The 23,525-nt window shown below is 42.9% G+C and overlaps 2 protein-coding genes across 13 annotated transcripts in view; one reads left to right on the top strand and one right to left on the bottom strand.

Annotated features, from left to right (window-relative positions):
* The window catches only part of Psq (pipsqueak), a 71,201-nt gene extending 62,670 nt beyond the window's left edge, over window positions 1-8,531 (top strand). For 3 of the 12 annotated variants that reach the window (XM_011141563.3, XM_011141561.3, XM_025303960.1), the window contains 6 exons: window positions 1,408-1,561; window positions 1,877-1,978; window positions 2,246-2,380; window positions 4,254-4,592; window positions 4,992-5,442; window positions 7,575-8,531. In XM_011141563.3, coding sequence (XP_011139865.1) covers window positions 1,408-1,561; window positions 1,877-1,978; window positions 2,246-2,380; window positions 4,254-4,592; window positions 4,992-5,442; window positions 7,575-7,779 — 1,386 coding nt within the window. In that variant the 3' untranslated portion in view covers window positions 7,780-8,531. Of the gene's footprint in view, window positions 1-1,407; window positions 1,562-1,876; window positions 1,979-2,224; window positions 2,381-4,253; window positions 4,593-4,991; window positions 5,443-7,574 lie in introns of all 12 variants that reach the window. The other 9 variants (XM_011141569.3, XM_025303966.1, XM_011141567.3 and 6 more) reach the window with 7 other exon arrangements.
* Window positions 8,532-11,465: 2,934 nt separating this feature from the next.
* The window catches only part of LOC105183451 (F-box only protein 32), a 28,553-nt gene continuing 16,493 nt past the window's right edge, over window positions 11,466-23,525 (bottom strand). Inside the window, exons 2-7 of the mRNA XM_011141560.3 lie at window positions 18,624-18,670; window positions 17,836-17,885; window positions 17,309-17,495; window positions 16,996-17,171; window positions 16,000-16,250; window positions 11,466-14,756 (exon numbers count right to left, since the gene is read on the bottom strand). Coding sequence (XP_011139862.1) covers window positions 14,558-14,756; window positions 16,000-16,250; window positions 16,996-17,171; window positions 17,309-17,495; window positions 17,836-17,885; window positions 18,624-18,670 — 910 coding nt within the window. The 3' untranslated portion in view covers window positions 11,466-14,557. The remainder of the gene's footprint in view (window positions 14,757-15,999; window positions 16,251-16,995; window positions 17,172-17,308; window positions 17,496-17,835; window positions 17,886-18,623; window positions 18,671-23,525) is intronic.

Here is a 23,525-nt window from a genome sequence, read left to right as displayed (position 1 = left end):
CGGAAAATTGTGAAGATCAATCAGATCAAACTGAGAAGAAAAGTCAAATTTAATTTTGCAAAAATCATTATTAAGTTATTAATGATTGAAAATGACCACATCTAGAAGCATTTTAATCGATAACTTGAAAATTAGTGTAAAGGGCTTTTTTATTCAGAATGACTTAATCTTCAATTATATGATGACTATTGTGTCTAGCGACAAATTCAAGGTTCAGGGTTCAAAGTTCAATATATTCATATCTATCGCTAGGTCATTCTGAACAGAAGAACCACCAGATCATTTTCAATCATTAATAATTTAATAACTATTGCGATTTTTGCGAAATGATATTTGACTTTTCTTGTCAGTTTGATCTGATTAATCTTCGCAATTTTTCGTTTCCAAAAGATCCCGGACACCCTGTGTAGAGCGGCGATACTGTGAAGTATCGTCAGGATATAAAGGGGACGTCGGGTATCGACTCTGTGCTCTGTTGTCATATTTGATTTCGTAGAGTTGCAAATTCTTTCACAGAGCGAAGGTACAAACGTATTGAAGAATTCCATGTTGTATGAAAAAAAACGAAAGGTTCTTACTTCCGAAAGTTTTCTTAAAATATTAAAATTCTTGGAAAAGCGAAAATACAGACGTCAGCGTATCGAAGAGTACCATATGTTGTATGAAAAACGAAAGGCTCTTATTTGTAAAAAAAAACTTTTTTTTTTTTTTTTTTTTTTTTTTTTTTTTTTTTTTTCTTAAAATCTCCCCTTAAATCTGCTTGGATATTTAAACATGCGGATGAGTCCCACGTTGCATATTATTATTCGTCCGCAATAGTTTATTTCGTTATTGTAGTTTGATTCATCGTTCGTGTATCGTTGTAATATAACATCTCTCCCTCTCCCCCCCCCTCTCTCTCTCTCTCTCTCTCTCTCTCTCTCTCTCTCTCTCTCTCCCTCTTATCTTTTATATAGAGTTCGGAGTAAAGATGATATAAATTTGTAAGGGAAGGATTTCGCGGCAAATTTTTCTACCGGAGCGGTCGAAAATGATTCGAAAAAATTCCTTGCGCAAGAACGAAATCTCTACCCGTCGCTTTCAATCCGTTTTCTTCAACGGCCGTTAAGCTTTCAAGGTGCAGCGCTGCGTAAAATTCGAGTAATTTTTATAAGAAATTACAAACCGGCCGCTAGTAGCACGCTCGGCGTTGAGATCGCAGAGCCGGGTCGCGGTGTCCGCGCGCGATGTCCAAATTTAACCATAATGGCGGAGAATTGACCACTTGGAAAGCGCGCGAAGAGGGAAAGACGAAAGCGAAAGAGGGAAAGCGTAGAAACGCAGCCGGCCGGCCGTCCGTCCCGCGATGTCGGGCGGTTCGATCTCTCGTCAGGGTCGAGCGCTAAATTCGTACCGGATATTCCACAGAACCATCGGGACTGGCCAGCCGAAGATGAAGAGTGCGCGGAGGCACCAACAGCAGCAGTAGTGTTGGACACTTGCCAGCGCAACAATAACAACAACAATAACAACAACAACAACAACAACGGTAACGGCGCGAATAACAACAACAACAACAACGGTAAGTCGACTCGACCGATGGCGTCCGCCCCACACCTGGCCGTCGTATTGACTGCGTTTAGAGTCCATTCTCTCGTCTTGCCTGTCGTCCGTCGACGCATTTCTCTGCCAGAGACTGTTCTGCTAGATCGAAATTCATTGGCTTGACCGGAGCTCTCCCTTCCTCCTCCCCCCCCCTCTCTCTCTCTCTCTCTCTTTCTCTCTCTTTCTCTCGTTCTCTGCTAATCTTCAATTCGTGCTTTCCAATGCGTGGAACGCGAATGACGATTTGTGCCGAAATGTACATGCAGTAATCGTGTGTAATGTCACATTTTAGAGGAAGGGTGTCCGGGTTCGATCAGAAAGCATCTGTATGAATCGCTCGTTTCGGACCGCCGTCTTCCGTTCGAAAACTCTACTGGCTATTTTCGATGTAGAGGTAAATGACATTACTTTACGTATTCCGCCTAGAAGTTCCGCATAGTAAGAGAGACGACAAGAGATAAGGTCGCGCACGAGAGTCGCTCGCGTTGCGAGCGCTAATTCGAGTCCGCCGAGAGAAAAGAAAAGCCGCATTGTAGATTCACGCGCGCGCGCGAAATCGCTCGGCCAAGTAACCAGGTGTGGGGCGATTTAGCGCTTTCAGGCCCGACCAGAACAGACCCTTTTCACTTGGAATAAAAAGGTGACATGTTCTGTCACACAGGGCTAGGTCACTATGGCCATCATCCGGACCCGGGAGAAGTCGATCTACCCCCTGAGACGCAGCCCACTCCGCCCAGCGCTACTTTAGTCGGCACCACCATCACCCACCTGAGAGATCCGGATCATCACTCTACAGGTAGAGAACCTCACGCGTCTTGAATTGTTCAGGACCCGTTCGGCCCTCTCGACGACGATTGTCGCAATCGTGGATGAACATACTGTGCGAACTGAACACACGGCGCGGGGATCAGAGCGCTCACTTTGTCGTTCTTTCGCGAACGATACTTGCTTAACCATGCTCTCAGTCGTTTCTCGATGAGCAGCGCCCAACTGAACTGCGACGGACGCGTTCAAGTGGGCTCAGCCCCGAAAACAAGTTACGTGTGCGGCGTGCACGAGTTATGGAATGAAGTTGTAGAAAAGAACTGATACACAGATTTGAAGAAACGTTCGAAGAATAACTTGAAGTTATCGCTTCAGGGGCTCTCGCCCGTCTCCTCGCCGCGGCCAGCTCTCGATTCTCACGGTGTCGGGAGGACACGACGAGAGGTATAGAGGGATCATCCGCACGAAACTACGCTGGCAGTCTGTCAAAAACAGTCCGGACACTTTTTCCCTCTTTCTAATGCTCAACGGATAACCGCAAAATTAACGCGACGTGCAATCTTACCGACTTATCTTATGAACGCGAATGAAAAATTTACCTTTCACAATCCCGTCACGTTGATTTTCCGGTTGAGAAGGAAGGAAAATGTTTCGGACTATCTTACAGATCTGCTCGATCGATCGGTCCAGGTGTTCACTTTGTGAACGTGCTTGTCTCTGTTGAGCCTCCGAGTAGGTTTTTGAGAGAACTTTGAGAGCGTGCCCTCTCTCCCTCCTGACGTCGCAGATCGGAATGACCACAGCGAGGAGACGGGAACCTTCAAGGATAACTTAAAGTTGCAGGAAATTTAAAGAATACCTTTCTTTGAGCTTCCTGAATCTTATAGCGAGTTTCGAGGGCTTCGCTAGATAAAATGATAAACAAACCAAAACATTGTATTACAATTTCCGGTGTTGCGTCTTGGGTTGCCGGTTTTCCTTCTCGATGATTAAATATTCGGTACATATGTAGCCGCGGTTCGCGATTATACGTCTTGCTTCGTCGTCGTCGTCGTGATGCATCGTCTCCCATTCACTCGGTCTTCTCGACATGAACGTCGTGCGTTTCCATTCGTCTCTCCCATCCCTTCCTCCCTCTCTCTATCTATCTATCTATCTATCTATCTATCTATCTGTCTCTCTCTCTCTCTCTCTCTCTCTCTCTCTCTCTCTCTCTCTCTCTCTCTCTCTCTCTCTCTCTCTCTCTCTCTCTCTCTCTCTCTCTCTCTCTCTCTCTCTCTCTCTCTCTCTCTCTCTCTCTGTCTGTCTGTCTCTGTCTGTCTGTCTCTCTCTCTCTCTCTCTCTCTCTCTCTCTCTCTCTCTCTCTCTCTCTCTCTCTCTCTCTCTCTCTCTCTCTCTCTCTCTCTCTCTCTCTCTCTCTCTCTCTCTCTCTCTCTCTCTCTCTCTCTCTGTCTGTCTGTCTGTCTGTCTGTCTGTCTGTCTGTCTGTCTGTCTGTCTGTCTGTCTGTCTGTCTGTCTGTCTGTCTTTCTCTTCCTCTCGGACGACGTCGGGGTGCGGCGTAGAGCAGAGAGAACACACTACCGGGCTGAAAGTGCAGCCGGTCATTAGGCGGACAGGGAATCAAAATAATTGGCCTAATCACGCTTAACTGGTCGCGATTAGATTTGCGTTGCTCGGTTCGTAGGCAGCCCACGCAACCTCGTTTAGCGTCCGCGTCCAGTTTCGCCTTCGACAGCGCTCTCTTATCGATCCCCAGGTGGCAGGTTCGCGCTTTTCGCTCCCGCGAGTAGTCCGCCGGGGGACTGCGAGGGTGCACCGTCCGTGGAGTTATCTCCGATGTCGATTCCCCGCGAGCGAACCGCCCAGCTGTGTATCATGTCCCTTTCTCGCGACTTGTTCGCAGAGATTCAGAATTGCGACAGCGTCAAGATAAAATTCGAGACGTTACACACGATGGACTCATCGGACACGATTGACATAGACAGCCACATGTCGGATCGGGCGAGCGTCAGCTCGAAGAATGCCGCCGACAACGACAACATGATAATGATTACGCCGGAGCTGCTCGGGCTGATGCCGTCGGGCAGTTCCGTGCACTCGGACTCTGGCGAGAATAATTCGAGGGGCCACTCCGGACAGTCGAGCTCGCATCATCACGGCTCCAAGTCGTGGACGCAGGAGGACATGGACGCAGCGCTGGAAGCCTTGAGGAACCACGACATGAGCCTGACGAAAGCCTCTTGTAAGGAGATCAAGTTAATCTACCGTTCGCATTTTGTTTCTACCGCTCTCTATTTATTCTTTGGCTATAATGACTGATAGATCGCTCCAGATAGAAGCGGAAAAACTAATACAGTCAACATTTCATTCGGATCGCCTTTGATATCTTTCTTTGTTTCGAGTCAATCCTTCACGATCATTGTTCCGGATTATTTCACGCGATTCAGCTTGCTAAAATTTGACAATGATGTATACTGAACGATAACTTGGCGCCATAAATCGTACGCTGACTTGTATAAAATAATGTCCAACGTCGACTACATTTCATAAAATACGAAGATGTTTCTGTGGATCATTTCAAGGTCCATCTTAGAGGTCCCAAAAATGGACGTGTAGATGAGCAAGTTCGTTAACGTTTCAGCAACATTTGGAATTCCGTCGACGACACTGTGGCAACGGGCGCATCGACTGGGCATCGACACACCGAAGAAAGACGGTCCCACAAAGTCCTGGAGCGACGAGAGCCTGAACAACGCTTTAGAAGCCCTACGCACCGGTACTATCTCGGCTAATAAAGCGTCCAAGGCGTTCGGCATACCCTCCAGCACGTTGTACAAGATCGCCAGGAGAGAAGGCATCAGACTGGCCGCGCCGTTCAATGCGAGTCCCACGACGTGGTCGCCCGCCGACCTGGATCGCGCCCTAGAGGCGATCAGATCCGGCCAGACATCCGTGCAAAGGGCATCCACCGAATTCGGCATACCGACCGGTACGCTGTACGGACGATGTAAGCGGGAGGGAATCGAGCTCAGCAGAAGTAACCCCACACCGTGGAGCGAAGACGCGATGACTGAGGCTCTCGAGGCCGTCAGGTACTAGACGACTCTTTTATCATTAACGCCCGTCACTGTGCTTATCGAGATCGGTGTTGATTAAAGAGATTGGTGTTTGCTCAACGAGCGAACATGTGCCTGTTGGAAAAAGTTCGAGGTATTCGCCGAAGTGTTTAAGTCGAAATTCCTTTGTAGTTGTATTGGCTCTATCGAATTTGTCCAATGAGTCTGATACTTTAAGTATATAATTGTTAGCTGTATTTGTCGATTATTGTATAAACAGGAGACTTTAAAGAGGAAAATCAATACAGTCACTATTTTATCCTCTCTCCCGCTAAGATTTAAGTTATAAATTACAAATATATACAGGGTGTCTCATAACTAATGTTGCAGAGCTCGTGGAGACATAGAGCGGGTTAAGACGAACATAAAAGTTCTATACCGTTATGCGAGATTCGCAATAATTATTGAATTATTAATGACAGAAATCTGACGAATGAGCGCGCGCCGAAATGGATGATTGGAGAAGCGTCGCAGCCTTTCGGGCCACAGCATGGCCCAATCGATCTAGCAACTATTGGCAGAATGCGGCGAAACGTAGGAGTGGCGAAATAAAAAACAAGTAGCGTAGACACGTTGTCCTTCCCCTTGCCGCGCACCGGCAACAGTTTCTGAATCGACCGGGCCGCGCTCTTGTCGAAATGGCTGCAACGCTTCTCCAATCATCTATGTCGGCGCGCTCCTACTCCTCAGATTTCTGTCATTAATAACTCGATAATTACTGCAAATCTCGTAAAACGGTACGGGACTTGTATGTTTGTCTTAAACCGTTCTATGTCTCCTCTGCAACATTAGTTATGAGACACCCTGTATATACAGGGTAGGAGGTTATAAGTTTACAACCCGAAGTGTGAAGGTAGATTGGGTTAAGACAAACTTAAAAGTCCCATACCGTTTTGCGAGATTCGCAATAATTATCGAGTTATTAATGACAGAAATCTGAGGAGTGGTAGCGCGCCTGCATAGATGATTGGAGAAGCGTTGCAGCTGCTTAGGCCGCAGCGCGGCCCAGTTGATCCAGCAACTGTTGCCGGTGCGCGGCGAGGGGAAAGACAGTGCACTGCTATTCGTTGTTTTATCTCGCTGGACCTACGTCTCGCCGCACGCCGCCAACAGTTGCTAGGTCGAGTGGGCCGTGCTGTGGGCTGAGTAGCTGCAACGCTTCTCCAATCATCTATATCGGCGCGCTGCCATTCCTCAGATTTCTGTCATTAATAACTCGATAATTATTGCGAATCTCGCAAAACGGTATGGGACTTTTATATTTGTCTTAATCCAACTTACCTTCACACTTCGGGTCGTAAACTTATAACCCCCCACCCTGTATGTATATATACAGGATATATAAAAAGTACCGAGACGGCGAAATATCTCGAAAACTAAGTATTTAGGAAAAATTGTGTCAGATAAAAGTTGTATAGCTTCAAGGAAGACATAAAACAACTATATCATGTTGCTAAATGACCATTATTTTTCTTAAATAGAAATCTCAATTTTTTATTATATCATCTTTTTCTACCAATTAATTTTAACAACTTTCATCTGAAACATTTTTTATTTGCTTAATATTTTTTGAGATATTTAAGTAAAGCTTGATAACTTTTTCAATATTTAACTCACGATATCTCACTATTTGTCGGAAGAAAAAGTGTCACTTGAAAAAGTCTTGAAGAAAAGTCTTGGAAAAGTTTCCTTAAACCAAGTTTTCCTTAAATATCGATGGTGTAGCGCCATCTGTAAACAAAATGATATAGTTGTTTTATGTTGCCTTTGAAACCATGCAACTTTTGTCTCAAACGTTTTTTAGTATCTTTCATATTTTTCGTGATTTTTGCTTATTTAAAATGGAATATATATATATATATACACCTGTGTATATATTTGTTGAACGAATCTTTTTATTTTTGCTCTCTGCAGTTTTCTTATATTATTTCATCTTGTATTACATTATATTCTTGCAAAGTTTTCTGTAAAACATATATTTGAGGTGTTCCAAATTGTTGTATGTTTTCTATCAAATTTAATATTTATTTGCATCAGTATTCTTCCTATTCAATGATATTAACTTTATATAATTTCCATATTATGGTTTCCTCAATTTGTGATTGCAGATTAGGTCACATGAGCATCAATCAAGCAGCAATCCACTACAACCTGCCGTATTCCTCGCTATACGGACGCTTCAAGAGGGGGAAGTACGAGGAGTCGGTGGTCGGTGAGATTTCACAGGACGGCAGCAGTCCGCATTTTCATCAGAGTCCCAACCAGAATCACTCGTCCGCCCTTCCGGATCAAATGCCTTATCCGGGCAGCTGAAACTTACCTCTTTACTAGAGTATTAAGTTAGCTTAAACCTTTCGAACTTTTCGATTCGTCGCTGCAGTTTTGACAGCTCCTTCAAGCACGCGTGAGAGAAATTCCGAGAGATTAAAGCGAGACGACCGAGATCGGTAATGCCGTTACAAAACACACACACACACACACACACACACACACATACTAACACGCACACACACACGAACTATTAACAGCGGAGGGCAAGATTACCCGCAGTATTAAAAGGTGAATTGCCGTGAGCGAGCATTATGTACATTGTATGATTTTTATGTCGGAGGGAAGAACGGAGAGGAAAAGAAACGTAGAGAGACTATACTATAATAATTTATAAGAATTATTTATAAAAAGAAGAGAGCACTGTACAGAAGCCGGGGCGCGCACCGCCGCCGCCTCCGGTGAAAAATTACTTTAGCGCGTAAGTGACAACTTAACGGAGGTGAGGACGGATACTGCCACTGGCAAACTGGTATATCCTGTTGATTGAAACTACAAGAGAGACTAATGTGTCGTTCGTTCGTCCGTTCGTTTATTAATTGTCGTTACGTTGCAATCGGATCCGCTGCTGACTTTGGCAGCAGCAATTTCGCGCTCGGTGCTTTCGATACTTGATACACCCACAACGTTTATACCACGAGACGAGTCGGGATCGTGCACAGAGTTGATCTCGCGCAACGGTTTTGCGTGACGAAGATATACGCGGGGACGTCGTGAGCGACGCCGTCACGGGGAAGGAGAGAGCGAGAGAGAATGAAAGAGAGTGTAAGCCTGTAATTTTAACGCTACCCACGAAAAAATTGAGATACGTAATGACGAAAGCGGCGAGATATAGAGCGCGGCTGAAGGCTTAAAGGCGATAAGGGCATAAAAACTCCTCGCGAATATGATTGATTGAAGAAGCTACGAATGATTTTATTTCTTTTTCTTCCTTTTTATTCGCACGACACGTTCACCTCTATTTCGCCACGTTATTATCCCGTAGGACTGACTGAGTAGCGTGTACCTTTATTTGACATGAGAACAAAAGTATGTAAAAGAAAATAAAACGATGTTTTCCACAAAAGGGAAAAGTGGTAAAATATTTACAAGATAAGTACGGCTTTTACCAGCTTCTTAGGAAAATTTAAGATTCTCCCTCTCAGCTCAACTGCCACTCGTATAAATATGTTACACACATTAATTTATCATGCTCACACCTACTATATTACATAAATATATAAATATATATATATAGATATATATATATATATATACTAATTATAAATATATATATATGTACAGTTTATATATTTTAAATTAAAAAGTAATGCAATCAAAAGTGCAATTTTTGTGTAATATTTATCTCTAATATCCTTCTCTTTGCTTTTCTTTCTTAGTTTTATGTACATTGTATGTAAAAAGTACGGAGTTTTTAAATTACAAAAATAAGCAAAACTCACTAAGGTGAGATTTCCGTAAATAAAATGATGATAAGATGATTCGCGTGAAGCATTTTGTAGCTTAAAATCTCTACATTTTACACATTCTTCTTTAAATATATATACATATATGTTATTTTACATTTTATTTTATCTTATATGAATAAAAATTAAGATTCATCAATGTTAGAAATTTCTGTCACGTTTGTCAAGTTTCATTATGTAAACAAAAAGTCATATAAATGATCTTTATACAATTTGAAAACTTTTGTTTTCAATTTGCATAAGTGCAGATCGCGCGGTGCGACTTTCTTTTATCGAGTTATTCAACGTTGAAACAAAAATAATTTTAATCGATTCTTTAACTCGTTTCGTTATCGCGCAGCTTTTGTATACCGTAGAAAAGCTGCGCAACGATAACGAAACTGTCGTTAACTCCAATAACGAGCTACAAAGTCGCACCACAGTGGTGCGATTCTTTAACTAGTTATTGGAGTTAACGACAGTTTCGATTTTTGTAATTAATAAACAATTACCAATATCGAAAAACGTTACGGCATTTTTATATTTATTTTAATCCAGTCTATATTTCCACGAGCTCTGTAAAAATTATTTTGCAACACCTTATATACAGGGTGTCCAATAATAATTGTTGCAGAGTTCGTGAAGATATAGAGCGGGTAAGGACAAACATAAAAGTATCATACCGTTCTGCCACTTCTCGCCTGCTTAAGCTAAGATCAAGTACGAAAAGGTTCAGATACTTAACGTGTGGTAATACAATTCACTTTTATAATCGATATCGTTGCCGTCGTCGGTTTGGCCACGCGGCCTCACCAGCGGCGCGATTCTTTAACTCGTTATTGGAGTTAACGACACTTTCATTATCCTTGCGCAGCTTTTGTATACCGTAGAAAAGCTGCGCAACGATAACGAAACTGTTGTTAACTCCAATAACGAGTTAGGCCCAGTTCCACAACTTGCTTTAAACGGAGCTTAAAGCTAAACCGATGGTTAAAAGCAATAGTATATGCGCATATACTATTGCTTTTAACCATCGGTTTAGCTTTAAGCTCCGTTTAAAGTAAGTTGTGGAACTGGGCCTTAAAGAATCGCACCACTGGATCGCTACCAGTGGTACGATTCTTTAACTCATTATTGGAGTTAACGACAGTTCCGTTATCGTTGCGCAGCTTTTCTACGGTATACAAAAGGTGCGCAACGATAACGAAAGTGTTGTTAACTCCAATAACGAGTTAAAGAATCGCGCCGCAGGCGCGGGGTCGCGTCCCCGTGGCCGTCGCTTAGGCCCAGTTCCACAACTTGCTTTAAACTCCGTTAAAGCAAGTTGTGGAACTGGGCCTTAGCCGCTCCGCACCGTCGGCTTGGCCACGCGGCCGACTTAGCGTCGCGAGATGGATAGAAATGTTTCGCCGCCGCTCGGGCCACAGCGCGGCCTAATCGATTCAGCAACTATTGGTGGCAGGAAGTTAGGTGCAAGATCCGTAAATAGAAAGATGGAGAATCAGATCCTCTCGTCCACTTCATACGGTTTGGCTCGAAAACGGCGGCGATCGTGGCTCAGCTGTTTGATCACTCACACAACTAAACCATAATACTGCACACGTACATAGTACGTATCACTGATATCACGTACACTAACACAGATTCTCTGGCTCCAAAATGGCGGCTATGAGAAGACCTGGCTTCATTCTGTCTCTATTTACGGACCTTGGATAGGTACGACGAGGTAAAACACCAATAGTGACGCGTGTCTTTCCTCTCGTCGCGCACAGGCAATAGTTGCTCGCTATATTATCTTGAACGTAGCTATAGCAGTCGGTATTATCATAGCTCTTCAATTACCTCCGGGTACCCAGGGTTGACAGTCTTTATTACCTCGTCGGTGGCTATTCTAAAAGTTCACAAGTTCACAAGAAACGGCTAGTTTAGATTTTCCTAAATTTCATGGACACAGAAATAAAAATCTAAACCAGGTTTTTGTGAACTTTTAGAATTGCATTCGGTAGTGCTCGTCGAAACAAAGAAAAATACGCTACTTTTTTTTTATTTTTATCAGGAACTGTAGAACTATGAAAAATGCTACTGGAACCAACATTGTTTTTTAATAACTTTTAAAACGTCGTGCTAACCTCGCAGAACACGGAATGATAAGGTAAATATCTCAGAATAACACTTTATATCGCATATGGGTTTGATTTATCAACTGATGCAAACGCTATACGCATATATATTTAAATAAAGTTTATTTTGAAGCACTTTGCACAACACTGTTCTACACATTTGCTTACGTAAGTAAAATAATCCTGATCGTAGGATTGCTTTATAGTCATATGTACGTGAACATACATTCATATATATATATGTATATATATATATATATATATATATGTACATATGTATACGTACATATATATACATTCGCACTTTATAGAGACCAGTTCGTTGGATTATTAATTAATGTACACAGTGAGCTGCCGAGAACTCTTATCGTGAGCTTACAATTTTAACACTGCGACTCACCCGCGATTTTGGTCATCTCCTCTTGATTTAGTGACTAGGTTAGTATATATTTAAGTCATGCAATGATTTTAAGTTTTGCTACGAATAAAAGAGCAAATATCAAAAAAACGCCTTTCGTGCTATACGGAAATTTACACAAACGACGTTTCGTCGCCTCGTATAAATATAATAATATAACATCCACTTTGGCAGTATAATTTTCCATTCTCCAATTAATATGCAGTACGACCGTCCTGTTATCATTTTTTTTCTTTTTATTACACGTCGTATCGTAACTTAGGTGTTCGTTAGAAATCCGCGTCATTATTTATATAGCTAAACGAATATACGCGCAACAATCGCAATAGTAAAGAATGTCAATATAAGAGCTTTCTCTCTTCAAATCAACATACAGAATGCGAAAATTCGAATTACACGCTATCTCTCTCTCTCTCTCTCTCTCTCTCTCTCTCTCTCTCTCTCTCTCTCTCTCTCTCTCTCTCTCTCTCTCTCTCTGTATTGCTTGAACTATGACACCCTGTATAAGCGACGACAGGTCTCCGCGATCCGTCTGCGTTCAATCGTATCAATCGACTATAGTGATGGTTTAACGTTTTGTACTTTTTGTAAAGTTAACTAATGTACACCTTTTCTCACATCACAACAACTAGACAACTCGAACTGTCTCCTCTCGAAACTGTCGGCAACAGTGTTCCACGAAGTTGGAGAAGTTCCTCCTCGGGCTTCCCCGCGACAGTTCGGAAATTGCGAAAACATGCTCGCGTTTCGTCAAAAATAAACTCGTTATTTTGCCAAAAACAAGCGCGGGGAGAAAAAGACCAAGGGGATGTAAGGAAAATGAGGGTAGAAGAAAAAACGAAAAACAAAAGGGGTACAAAAATATTGCACAAAGAAACCACAGCGCCCGAATAATCCGAGGAAATAAAAAAAATCGACGCATGTCATGCATATGTGTGTGTGTGTGTGTGTGTGTGTGTTTGTGTATGTGTGTATGTATATGTATATATTACAAAAGGAAGCGCAATAGATGCTTTGCCGTTATATTTATATACAATTAAATGTCATATACGAAAGCGATAATATCGCTAAAAAAAAAAAAAAACTAAAAAAATTATCTAAATGCGAACATGAAATGCAGTAGAGCTGTCAGTAGCACGAAAAGTACGCTCGGGGCTGAGAAACAGCTGCACCTCTTCGCGTAACGAGCACGAGTATGTCGTACACTTGTCTGCATACGATGCGCACGCGGTCCGTCTCCTTTCGTCCAAATTTTCTTCACTTCACTGTCAACGTTAACATCGGCGTAAAAATCCCGTGACGACGGCAGAAGAGAATTTACTCCGCGAATGTGGACTCGATTGTCTTCGTATTTAATATCGCATAGGAGAGAAGTAGTCTTTGATCGTTGCAGCGCGCGCGCACGCGCGCGCAATAATATTGAGAACTCTCTCTGGCCCGCATGCAATTCTCGTGCGATCTTCGATAAAATAACACTCGGTGTCAGAAAAAATGAAGAAAGTTTCTCTCGCTGCGCGGAACGTCAAACGTATACGCGCATCCCAGCACTCGCTGATTTAGCGAATGCACGTCTTGCGTGGTGTTTAGGTCGGCGAAAGATTCGCGAAGGACAGCTTGCTCGATGCCGTTATCACCGAAGACGAACCTCGAGGGTGGTGAGGTGCTACCGCAAAATCACACGTAGTCATTTGTCAGCTTCAAACACCGAAAGCTTGTCAGCGTAAATCGATAATATCCTCACGCGCAGTCTCTCTCCCTCCCGCTTTCTCACACACACACACACACACACACACACACACACACATACACATTCTCCATCTCTCTCGAGGACATTTTTTTTTTAAACAACATCGTTCTACGACTAGTACCTATTTTCTACGACCATAACTCCAAGGATAATAGAAATACCCTCTCTCTCTCTCTCTTGTCCCTTTCGAGAACGTATTTCACTGTAGGAGTCTCGAAGACAAAAATCGCGGATCTCCGAGAGTCTCGTGTTACAGTCGGGACTCCCTTGACCATAAAATACCAATCGCACTCAATCAAGATACGAGACGAAGCTTGAAGAGGCGGGAACCGGCGATAAGGAGCAACTGCGTACTTCACGAGTTCGCAGCCAACCTCGCCCTGATGAAGCTCGTGCGAGCGAGAGTCGCTAATTACGAAGCAGTTGAAGTTACAACCTCGGAAGATATCGATTCGCGTATCTCCCCCCCCCCCTCCTCTCACGCATATAAAGTTGGCGCAAATATCCGTACCTCCTTGCGCTTCTTGTCCGCCAATTAACGATAAGTTCCCGGCGGCGAGCCGGAATTCTTGTGCCATTCTTCAAACCATCGAGCTCGATTATGAGGTAAGTAGGCCTCCACCTGAAGATACTCGTTAAAGCGACATCGACGTAGGTCGAACTCCCCGCCGGGAACGCGTTCCCCGTGCCGATCTCTGCGTCTCGCAGCCGCGCCCGGTACACCTGAGAGCGCATATATATATTATATCTCAGATTAAATATACTTTTTTTTTCCTTTCAGAAGATAACGTTAGAATCTCTCTTTCTACGTGCAGAGCAACATTTTTAAACGTCGTTCTATATTTCTCTTTATCTTTACCGACGTGTACACACACGCGGACCCATTCACTCTCGCCTTTTTCGGCGACAATCACATTCGCAGTTGCGTCATAGCTTCCGCATTTTTCGCGCACGCACACGCGCGCGCATGCACGCACTCATACATATACACGTATACCGTGCACTCTGCCTCTTACAGGACATACGAGAGCTTTCATAGCGAGAAGAATTTCAGGAAAGTCTGCGGAGGAATCGGTACGTGGAGGGACGCCTGGTCGACGTCCGCCAGCTTCTCTTGAAACGCTGGATCCTGATCGGCGATGCACGGGTGGCCGAGCGACCGCCAGAACAAGCAGCGGCAATTGCGGCACAGCTGTATCATCTCGGCGTACTCCTCCCGCAATCCGAACGACCTGAAGATTACAACGATGTGAGACACTCATAAAACTGGAGAGTCGAAACCTCGGGTAAACGAATGAAGGACAGCCAATCCAACGTACGTGTATTCATCCCACTTGGCAAGCAATATTTCAGCAACATATCAGCGATGTTGAAACATTGCTAGTATGTATTAGGAGTGTACCATGTATTATTATATTAGGAGTGTGATTTAGTTTTGAGAGTTTTGCAAGAGATAGCACTAATGTCAGTTTTGTCAGACATTCCAGTCACAGCTATTATTGTTTCTTAATGCCTTAACATTAATCTATGATATTTAGTCATTTACTAACAATAAATGCAACAAAAATCATGTTAATACCATTTTATAAATGGAGCTTCTTAGAGAGCATTTTCGACATGCGTTGCTTTTGTTTTTTAATCAGAAACAAACGGCGGCTGAAGGTCATAGAACTCTGATAGAAACTTGTGGTGATGCTGCTCCATCAATTAAAACATGTGAATACTGGTTTAGATGATTCAAAAATAGTGATTTCAATGTTAACGACAAAAATCGCTCGAGACAAGCAAAAAAGCTTGAAAATGCAGATTTGCAAGCATTATCAGACGAAAATCCAGCACAATCCACTTTGAAACTTGCCAGAGCATTAAATGTTGATCGTACAACAATTACTAAACGTTTACATGATATGGGAAAGATTCACAAAGAAGGAAAATGGTTCCACATGAATTACCGGAAACTGCCAATGCAAACCAGTTGAATATTTGCATTTCGTTGATTGCCAGAAAAAAATTAATTTTTTTTATCAAACTGTTACCGAGATAAAAAGATGGATCTATTTCGATAATCCCAAACGAAAAAAATCATGGGTTGATTCAGGCTAACCAGCAACATCCACTTCGAGGCGCGATATTCACGGTTCAAAGATATTTCTGCGTATTTGATGGAAGGAAAATATTTTGATTAAGGTATTCGTTCATTATTTTGTTTAAGTAAATCAGTTTTTGAGGAAAAGATTCTCAAAACTAAATCACACTCTTAATAATTATGAGTAATTCAATCGGGTGAAAGAAAATAAGTTAACTATTAGTCAGCGTGTAGAACCCATCAAATCGATCGATTGAATTAATTATTACGCGTAATCATGATTCAATGTTAATTTTCATCGTTTCAGTCGACGAAGAAATTTCAGTCGATTGATCCTCGACGCTAATTCGCAATCGTGCGTGAAAGCAACTCCCCATCGCGGTACTGACCTTCGGGCGATAGTGAATATAGTTTTCCAGTCTTTTCCAGGGTTATTTTGCCTGGTAGTGGCGATCTGCTGCGGCGTGAAGTGATATTGGGCAAGTTCGCGCCAGATTCTCTGCTCCTGCGCCAAGATGGCGAGATGTTCGCAAGCTTCGGACGAGGCCTCGATGTCGCGCGGGTCACTCAAACGAAGAAGCACCTCCCGACGACACTCGGGCGGCAGATCCGACCACTGTGGTTGCTGTTCCTCGTCCGGCTACGAGCAGGTAATCGTTCGTTATCGATCGGCGAGCGTGTATCGGATGAGTCGAAGAGTTTGGTGCGGTCTCAGAGTGAAATCTCACTCTGTTGCGTTCGATGGTAAAACGGATTAGCCAGTTAATCGTTATTTACAACACTTTGCCAACGATCTATGACAGAATTCATGTGTACCTCTATCGCAAAAGACGGCTGCTTTGCCGTTGAAAAAGACGGACATTTTTTTTAATAAGATCAACAATCAGGGCTCTTAACTCCATCATGAATATTTGAACTAATCGGAACCAATGAAAGTAATTAGTTATGGAAAAGTAGCTTTGAATAAAATATCTTTCAACGTCATCGTGGAAAAAGTGATAATTAATGCATTGTATAAATAATGCATAATACTTTATTTAGAGCACGCATTAATATAACAATAATACGCTATTTAGGAATTTTTATAGTTTCAAACCAGAATGTACAATAAATAAATAAATTGAGACAAATAAGATCCGAACGTTGTTCTCCCTTTTGTATCATGCATCATTTATGGAATATTGATTTATTTCTCTCGCAAAAAGGAACTGACGTGCAGCTCCTACTTGTCCTCTTCTCGTTTAGAAATATAAACATTCCGGCCCGAATTTAGACTCTGTCCAGGAACTGTTCGACCGGTTCCAAATATTTTCTCACAAAGCGTGCATCGTGCATTTGTGCATGTCCTGAGTCTGAGCTCGCCGGTACGAGCCATCGGTCGTTACCTGGGTGATAGTGATGGACGAGGCGATCTGCAGGATCCTCTCCAGAGCCGCTTTATGCTTCTCCCACAGGATAACAGAGCCCAAAGGTCTGCCACCCCAGCAACAGCCGGCGCTGAAGGCCCGGACTCTCTCAATGAGACGTCGCAGTCTTCCGGTTTGCTGTTGCGACAGCGACACTGGAAACAACGGTCGCTAGTTCAGACCGAAGTGCGAGCAATCCTGATCCAGTCACGGAGACGTCCCTGTCGCGTCCGGATCGCCTCGGCACGGACGAGTCTCGCGAGAGGTTTGCTATCAGGCAATCTCGCTTTACCTTCCAGAGCGACTTCTTCGAGCATGTTGAAGAGCACTCTCTGCGCGCACCCGCTGAGGCCGCCCATTCTGTGACTGACCAGGAGATCGAGCAGGCGGACGATATAGTTGAAGCGACGGCAGTCGTGCACTGCGGACAGGAAGTCCAGCCTCTTCAGGGCGTCGCTCAGGCCATTGAAACCGGCGATCTGTAAATTTAGGAACGGATAATGATCCCGTTGCGCCTCCTCTTGCCTCGCGTCGCCATTCTACGCGGCGTCTAAGTATAGCATATAGGAAATATAAGAGCCCGTCGACGGTTTGTCACTTTCTCCATCTCTCTTTTCTCTCTCTCTCTCTCTCTCTCTCTCTCTCTCTCTCTCTCTCTCTCTCTCTCTTGCTGTCTTTCTCCCATACGTCCGTCCCTGCTATCCCTTTTTCTTTCATTCTCTCTCGCGTCTCTCGATCTCTTTATCCGGCGAATTCAGCGTCTTTCCTCTTGCACAAGGTTGCGTCTAAATTAAGAGCCGGCCGGAAGGAGTCACTCACCTCGCGTGTGCATTTCAGTGTGATGTGACAATGTGGCTGGACGGCATTTTCTGGAATCGGACAAAGGCTTTCGTTAGGTCCGGGGATTTTCGCAAAAACTTTGGCTGATTTTATGCGACAGTGAAAGGACCAAGCGCGTGTTGACCGAAGGGAGACGAATCTCGGCTTCTTATGAAGTAAATTCAGTCCTAAGAGAAGCAGGAACTCCGTTTCCTTCGACCAAGACGCGTTCGGTTCGTTCTTCCTTTCTCGCGTTTTCTCTTCCTTCAGCGCGTCTCGTACGTTTTATATCAAGAGTTTAGAAAATGAAAAAAAAAGGTTTCACCGGTATCAACAGAAGAAAAGAATCGATCGCATTTTCGTCGAATGTTCGACCGAGCGAAGGCGACGAAATTTCTCTTCCCCGAACCAAACTCGACTTCAAGAGAAATCCCATTTCCCTCGATTAAAATTTCGCGCCTGATCCGTTCATCGTCACGTTAATTCACAGGCAATCCTTTTTTCCGCGTGAAGTTTCACGCAGAAAGAACACGCTGCTCGCGCTGCTCGACGTCGTGGAGAGAGCGGCGTTTTTGAAGAAAAAAAATCTCTTGACTCGAGAATCTCTCAACGTCGACGAACGACTCGAGTTGTCGGTATCGAAGCGAGGCGTCTCACGACGTGGAAAAGAGGAAAGATTACACGACGAATTTGAATTTATAATCACGATTTATATTAACGAAGACTTCAACGGCCGAAGTAAACCCTAAGAAAGGTAAAGGAGTTCCAAAGGGCAGGCTGCTACTCACCCTTCTTCTTGTCCTTCTCCTTCTTATCGCCGGCATCCTTTTCGCCGCTGCAAGAGAAAAAGGGAGTTTTTTAATTCAGTATAAATCCATGCATTTTGCATTTTCATCGGACAAATGACAATATGGCGTCTCCGATGGACGTTTGACGTTATATTTTTAAAAACGGTTTGATGAATGAATTCAACTGAACTCAGTGATGAATACATGATCAAGTGGTAAAAATCAGTAATTTAATATTTATATATACATATAATACTGAAACCCGATTTTACAGTATCTGTCGTACATAAACCCGGCTCCTTGATTTTTGTTGTAAAGGTAACTTATATAAGGATTATTCGGGGCAACGAAATAAATCAATAATGGAGAACACAACTCTTTCGCGTATAATGTAATTTTCACTGCTGAAATAGATATAGCGAAAGTTATAACAAGTTGACGAACGGTAAGTTATTTTATTTATTAGAAAATAAAATATTGGGTCTAGTAGCTAATTCTTTCCGATTTTCGACAATTTTCCATCTTTACTTAAAAATCAATAGAACAAGATTAATCAATAATAAAATATTCTCCGTTGTTGTCGATGACCTTATGCCATTTGTTGGGCAGTTGGAATCCCGTCACGATAGGAACTTGGTGCCTTTGAGGCTATAAAGTCATCGATGAAATTTCGTATGTCGTCAACTGTCGAAAAATGTGTATCAGACAGTGCGTGTTGCATCGACCGAAACAAGTGAAGATCTGACGAAGTCAAGTCTAGATAGAGAATACGCCGCATATGGGATAACTCCTCAACCCAAGTTTCCTTTGTAGCTTCTGCTATACGCGGTTTAGCATAGTCGTGCAGCAGAATGACTTTACGGCTGCCTTGTTGTTCAGTAAGTGACCTTTTTTCTCAACTGCACCGCTCAAACGTATCAATCGCTCTTGGCAAATCTCTGCTTTAATGGTTTCACCCGGTTCCAAGAGCTCATAGTGCAGCACACTCTTCTGGTCCCACCATGTACAGAAAAGAACTTTCTTCCGAAACGTTTGGGTTTTACTGTCGATGTTGTCGGTTGACCAGGATCTACCCATGATTTTTTTGCATTTAGAATTTTTATGCATAATCCATTTCTCGTCACTAGTTACGTCACCGGATTTTGTGCAAAAAATCTTTTTTGTTATCTGGCGAGCAAGGTAACACATGTGGTCAATCGGCGATTTTTATTTTGTCAATAGTTAGCTCGTGTGGAACCCACTAACCTTCTTTCTGCTCTTTTCCCATACGATGTAAACGACCGCAAATAGCTTTCTTCAAATAGTAAGCAAATGGCTTACTTCCAGCTTTTGCGCAAGTTCTTTTTATGCCGTATTCAGTAGATTTTGCAACTCCTCGTCTTCATATCTTTTTGGCTGACCGAGGTGTGGTTGATCGTGAAAATCAAAATCTCCACTTCGGAAACCAGTTCAAACCACTTTCAGCACGTGCGATCGGCCGCAGTATTTTTACCATAGACGGCACAAATTATTTTGGCTGCCTCAGAAGTGTTTTTCTTTAAATAAATGCGAAAGACATATCGCATATCGAATATGCTCTTTGTTGGTAGCCATCGTGAACTGATTATTTGAAGTTATATGCATCAAACGCCAAACCATATGTCATTTCGTAAAGTTAAATGTCAACATTTTTAAACCGAAGCGAAAAGGCGGCAGAATATTTCAATTTCAAATTTTGCTCTGAGCTATATAAATTTCATCGGAAAGAATTAACTACTAGACATAATATAACCTACATACTTGTCCTACGTTAAATTTCTCTCTCTCTCTTAGTGCTAATTAAAATTATAAAATAAAATATGATTTTTATTAATATATGATATTTTATTTAGTTAGATATTTTACTACTACTAAATATGATATTTGATATAATATTATAATATAATTTAACGTCGTATCTCTTATTTCTTGTTGTACTTTTATGCGTATGTTATTAATTTCGCACATTTAGAATTTTTCTCGACGACTCACATAAATCAACATTGTATTTCAGCTTTGTGCGTGAAATGGGTCTAGTGCCTGTGAATAAATAATAATATTTATTGATAATAAAAACTTGCAAAGAATGAACTTGCCGGAGAATGCACGGAGAAATGTTAGCGCGCTCTCGAACGGGACGCGCGGTAAAATTAATCTCGGCCCGAGGGATCCGTCGCATCATGAAGAACGTGGACGCGAAGTTCCAACAAGTTACAGGAGAAGAATGCAGGCGCATCCCGCGCTCTCAATGTTCGACATTGTTACTCAACTCTGTCCAGCTTTCCGCCACGAAATTAATTATATACGGCGTGTACATGTGGAGCGAGACGTAAGACACAAATTTTAACGGAGACGGCTGGCTTCCGGTTCGGCGCGTTATGTACGAGCCGTATATACGTCATAACAATAACGTTGGAGGTGTACAAGACGAGGAGGAAACGGCACGTAGCGTAGGTGTTCGCTCAGTTCACGGTATAATCAGTTAAACAGACCGCGACGAATCCGTCTCGAGTGCGGTGCGTTCACCGTCATCAGCCGAGCGTAATCACCTTGCAACAGCCCGATGATAATCAACGCGGCCGTCGCGCCTCGTGAGCGACCATTAGCGGCCATCATTCATCGATGACAATGACGCTGCGACTCTCTCGGGCGCGCTGCATCGCGAATGTAAGGAAGGAGAAAGATACGCACGGAATCGCGCATTCTCTCGAATAACACGCGAATGATCCTCCCGATGATGATTCTTTCGAAGGAGAGGAGAGAGGGAGTCGCACGATGACAATGTTATTTACGGATGTTGTCGGGCGGAAACATCCTGCAGGAATCTCCCCATCCCCGCGAGCGAGGACCTTTGGTCCCCAGGTAACGGGAAATCCGATTACAACTCGTTCCCACAAAACGAAATATCGCTTCTCCCCTGTAAGCGCGCTGCCAACAAAAAATCGCAGTTCCCACCCATCGATCGCGATGGTCATAAAAAGTCTATCAGGATGGCCTACAAGCCAACTCCAGCCGGTGCTTTTTTCCCAGCGGAGGCCACCGAGCGTCGACGGTATTTTCCACATTCACGACTCTTTAATCGCCTCGCGCGCACCCTCGTGCAGCTACAGCTGATCTCATTTAATGAGCGTGTATAGATAGTTACATAATCCCACTAACGAGGTTTCTCTCTCATTCTCTAGCGCGTCACCTCCCTCTCATCACCGCCGGCTCCTCCTCCACACAAGTCGCACAAAGCCGGTAAGGTCTCCTACGGGAGAGCCGCGTCTCCATTCGACGACCTTAAACGCCTCGCCGGCTGCGAAAGGGCAAGGACACGCATCCCCCGATCGATACGTGTTTAAAATCGTGTCGAAAATCCTTCTTCTCACACTCGACCTCGTTCATGCGGAAAAATCGCTCGCACGTGAGGCGAGCCGCGTTGCATGTGCGACGCGCGGCCGTGTGTTAACGCGTAAGGTCGCCGTTACGGCTCCCTATAATAGAACGCCCGTCGTTACTACAGACAGGAGTCGTAAATGGCCGACCCGAGGGAAGAGGAGACTCCCCCTCCCCCCCTCCCCCTCGTATTTTAAACGGCAGAATTCTCTATCTCTCACGTGTGTTCCAATCTCGCGCACGTGTGTACCCGCCGAACACTCGCCGCTCGTAAATCGCGAGCAACTCGGGCTAACGGCTCTTTCATTCTGGGAGAAATAAGAGGATACACTTGGTGTCAAAAGTACGACTATAACTTTCAAAGTAAGATCCAGCGTTTTTGCTCCACTCTTTGGTGCATCGTGGGATAAAAAGTGCCATTTTTAGTACTTATATATGCATAGTGCGATGTTTTTCGTCCCACTTTGAAATATCAAATTAACTCGAGATACAACAGTTTAATTCGTCAATAAATAAATAAATAAATAAGAAATATATACATATATATATGCAAGATATCCGGGATCTTTTGGAAACGAAAAATTGTAAAGATCAAACTGAAAAGAAAAGTCATATACCATTTTGCAAAAATCGCAATTGTTATTAAGTTGTTAATGTTTGAAAATGACCACATCTATATAGAAGCTCTTTTAATTGATAATTTGAACATTTGCATACTATTTGCAAAATGGTAAGGGTAAGAGAATTTTTTGTACAGAATGATCTAATTTACAATTACATGACGGCTATTGTGCCTAAGGATAGATTCAAGATTCAGAATTCAAAGTTCAATATACTCATACGTATCGCTAGATAATAGCCATCATATAATTGGAGGTCTGGTCATTCTGAACAAAAAAATCCTTTATCATTTTGCAAATAAGTATGCAAATTTTCAAATTATCAATTAAAAAAGTAATTTTCAACCATTGATGACTTAATAACTATTACGATTTTTGCAAAATAGTATATGACTTTTCTTCTCAGTTTCTTCATCTGATTAATCTTCACAATTTTTCGTTTTCAAAAGATATCTATATATATACATACAAATCTACTTTATTATGTTTTTTTATAATAATATATTTTTTTATAATATATTATTTTTTATAATATAAATTTTTTATAGTTTTTTATAATATAAATAAAATTTCTGTGCAACTAGAGTCTTTTTTGTTTTAAAATCCTGCGCGCAAAGAGTTAATCGGTGTGTAGAGACCTGCGCGACCTCGCGCGCGATTTCCAGCCACCGCTAATAATGTATTGACCGATACATTATTTCTCTCCCGGTATTATTTAATATGCGAAAATACGCTGAGCGTTAGTCGAGCGAAACAACACTGTTACGAAGTACAAAATACGCCGACGTCACATATAAATACGCCGCTCGGGAGGGTTCCACTCCGTCTATAGTCTTCGTTTATCCGTCTATTTCAGAGCCGCAGAAGGACACGCCGGTTATTTTAG

This window comes from Harpegnathos saltator, unplaced genomic scaffold, assembly GCF_003227715.2.
Source record: "Harpegnathos saltator strain DR-91 unplaced genomic scaffold, Hsal_v8.6 scaffold58, whole genome shotgun sequence".
Classification (NCBI taxonomy): Eukaryota; Metazoa; Arthropoda; class Insecta; order Hymenoptera; family Formicidae; genus Harpegnathos; species Harpegnathos saltator.
The sequence above is the reverse complement of the archived record's forward strand: the minus strand, read 5'-3'. Positions and strand labels throughout refer to the sequence as shown.